The 3,446-nt window shown below is 34.0% G+C and overlaps 1 protein-coding gene across 6 annotated transcripts in view; it reads left to right on the top strand.

The window, feature by feature from the left end:
• Nucleotides 1–3,446, top strand: part of LOC106108879 (calpain-B-like) — a 38,875-nt gene that overhangs the window by 19,321 nt on the left and 16,108 nt on the right. For all 6 annotated transcript variants that reach the window (XM_013290184.1, XM_013290190.1, XM_013290189.1 and 3 more), the window contains exons 5-6: nucleotides 2,255–2,323; nucleotides 3,170–3,304. In XM_013290184.1, coding sequence (XP_013145638.1) covers nucleotides 2,255–2,323; nucleotides 3,170–3,304 — 204 coding nt within the window. The remainder of the gene's footprint in view (nucleotides 1–2,254; nucleotides 2,324–3,169; nucleotides 3,305–3,446) is intronic.

Genomic DNA, 3,446 nt, shown 5'->3' with positions numbered 1-3,446 from the left:
CGCCATTGATCACCAATGAGAACAGCACCATAAATGCGACGCAGTATCTTACGCTCAAACACTTGTAAGCGTTCCTCATCTTTCTTACTTATAACCCAGCATTCTGAACCGTATGTCAAAATTGGCCTCAACAGGGTTTTATACAGGAAATTTTTTATGTTTCTAGAAAGTATTTAGAAAGTATATTTATATTATTACTGCTTTATTAAAGTCTACTTTTATATTGTTATAGAGAAAAGATTTGTATTTTTGTATATATTGAAATAATTCAAAAATTACTAGGCCGATTTCAATTTTTTTTCACTAATAAACAGCTAAGTTACCAGTGAATAACATAGGCCATGTATATTACTTATTTTTTTAATTCCATGGGGTCGAAGTCACAAGCAATAGCTAGTGTAATATATATAAAATCCAATGCCAGCCATTGTAATGGACTTGATGTATGGTGGATGTTTCAATTATGTATATTCCAACTCCAATTTCAATCTCTATTAGTTCCTGGTACAGTTAGATGCATAAATTAATCCACAAAACTAAGTAAAACCTTATATGCTTTCAGAATTAAATATATATTTGTACTTATTTGTTAATAACTGGTATTTATGAAAGCATATGGACAGACAAATATACATGTTTGAATTTCAAGTCGCTACTGCACGTATATTTAAAAAAGTTATTTGGTTTTAACAGTGGTAGAGCCCGCTTTAACATGTTCGCACTGTAGGGTCGGCTCGCCCCCAACAATACCACGACCACACAGAAATCAGGCGTGAAGTGGATGCAATTCCGCGTTTCGTCTGATGAGTGTGGTGCCGGAGGCCTAATTTTAGTCCCTTTCCATTTCCACCCTTTTGTTAAGAGGAAAGGATGGATAAAGTGGATTTGACGGTGGAGAAGACGCATAGGAAGGGGAAATGTCCTCTTTATGTGCGTTTTCTCCGTAAATTAAGGGTTGGCAACGCATCTGCAATTGCGGATGTTTATGGTCAGCGGTCGCCTTCCATTTTGGTGGATTCAGGTGGCCGCTTGCTCCTTATGTTATAAAAAAAAAACTATATCCCTTTACAAATATTTTAACAATGGAATCCCACCCTTAGCCATACATCGTTTTCTTTTACAAGATTGCAAGTAGAACATTAAAAAACGTATTAAGATTTGATCATTTTTATCTTGATTTGTAACGCAGAGTTTGTTATCTTTAATGATTTATTATTTTATTAATAAAACAATTAACATTGGCCTAGAATAGATTTTAATTGTTAATATGGCATTGAAACAAATTTAGTTATATGTAATAGGGCAGGAAAACAACAAATATTGATAAGTTAAATATTTTAAATCATATCCTACTTCCTACTAATATTATAAATGCGAAAGTTTAGACGGATGGATGTTTGTTAGAGTTTGTAGTATAAACTGCTGAACGGATTTCGATGAAATTTGGTTATGTAGAGGATAGTCTGAAAGAACACATAGGCTACTCACATTTTTTAAACTACGCAAACGGAGTCGCGGCCGAAAGCTAATTATATACAACTATAATCTGTTCCAAATTTAAAAAACAGATTTTACAATTAATTTCTACTTTTTCTTACATTACAAGATTAGAAATCTTACTATTTTTATGCGATAGTTTAAATGGATGGATGGAGTTTGTATTTTAAACTGCAGAACAGATCTTGATGAAATTTGCCTTAGATGTAGAGTGAGGTCTAGAACATGGGATACTAAGGGCCTGTCCCACATCTGGCTGATAGAGGCTCAGAAAGCTTAAAAATGACGTCACTCAGATAAGGGGACAAAATCCGATATTTCCATCACACATTTTACACATTGGATTGTTATCAGTCAATTTGCAATTTGGTGGGACAGGCCCTTACGTTTATTTTTAATTCTCCACACTGTCTTTATAAGTTTAGCTGATTTAGTTATTATTTAAATTTAATTTTTTTATCAATTATAGTTAGTTTTATTGTAGTTTATAGTAATATTATAAAGAGAAAAGATTTATATTTTTTATGTATTGAAAGAACTTAAAAACTACTGGACAAATTATAAAAATTATTTCACAATTAGAAAGGTAATTTATCTGTGAGTAACTTAGGCTACATTTTTCTATTTTTTTTCTTTTACACGGGTGATGTCGCGAGCAATACAGTGTTTTATAAATTATTTTTCCAATGATTTTTTTCTATTAATATAGTTTAGGTGTAAATTTAAAATGTACTATAGAAATAAATGTTACTTCCAGATTGTTCTTCCAAGTGGTGCCAGATGATCAGAGCTTCGATGAAGATTATGCCGGCGTCTTTCATTTCCGGTAAATGTTCTATTTTTTTTCAGTATGAAACGCATAGATGTAGGAAATATTACCTTTCTGTACGTTCCCTGTTGATGAGAAGTATGGCACTGGCCATTTTGGGCAGTTCTGGTTTGGCATCGACACCAAAGTAATAATAATTGTACAATATAGTCATAACAGCTACAATAAGGGAGGTTTACTATTTTCAAGGAATTATTTTGTTACTTTTTACTGTATTGTTTTTTGAGAACATTTTGTTTTGTGTATTTTGTTTGGAAGTAGGTTTTGTTTTTTATTATACGAACTAGCCGCTCTCGTGCGGCTTCATCCACGTGAAATTATAATAAAAAAATTAATTGTTCACATTTGTCAAATACTCCATTGCAAATGTCAAAATTCCATTACCATAATAACCTTGCTTCCTTAATGTTGGCAGTTGGTAGTTTATGGTCCCTTTCCCACATAAAGCTTTTTATTTACCCTCTAACTTTAATAGCTTGAAAATATATAGCTCAAAACGTGTCGTAAGTGTAAGACTTTTTAATAAGGAAAAATATGTTCAAAAATATGCTGTGATTACAGGCATACGCCACAAAGTAGTGTGTCTTATTAGTATAGATGGATATAAATATGTGGGAATGGATTTTGGCGTGGAAGGGAACGGAACGGAAGTGTGAGGGAGAAGGCATGTGAGCGACAGAGAGAGAGGTTGAAGGGCAAAAGGTGAACAGACAGATCAAACGATGTCAACGGAGTAGTTAGTTTAACGAATGAATAAAAGTCTCAATTGATTTATCTGGCGTTTTACTTGATAATTGAAGGATACCAACCACTATATATACATAAATTGTTGTTATGTTTCAGTTTCTGGCAGTACGGCCGCTGGGTGGACGTGGTGGTGGACGACCGGCTGCCCACGTACCGCGGCAAGCTGGTCTTCCTCCACTCCTCGGAGAGGAACGAGTTCTGGAGCGCGCTGCTGGAGAAAGCCTACGCTAAGTATGAAAACTAATTAATGTCACTATTGTGTATATATTGTTAAGAAGATAATTAGTACCGCGCTATAGAAGTGGCGCAACACTAGATTATTGGCATAAACGTCACATCTCTAACTGACAGCTGTCAATGTCATTAATAATAA

The sequence above is a fragment of the Papilio polytes genome, unplaced genomic scaffold (genome assembly GCF_000836215.1).
Source record: "Papilio polytes unplaced genomic scaffold, Ppol_1.0 DF821400.1, whole genome shotgun sequence".
Taxonomy (NCBI): Eukaryota; Metazoa; Arthropoda; class Insecta; order Lepidoptera; family Papilionidae; genus Papilio; species Papilio polytes.
This window is presented reverse-complemented; position numbering and strand designations above follow the sequence as displayed.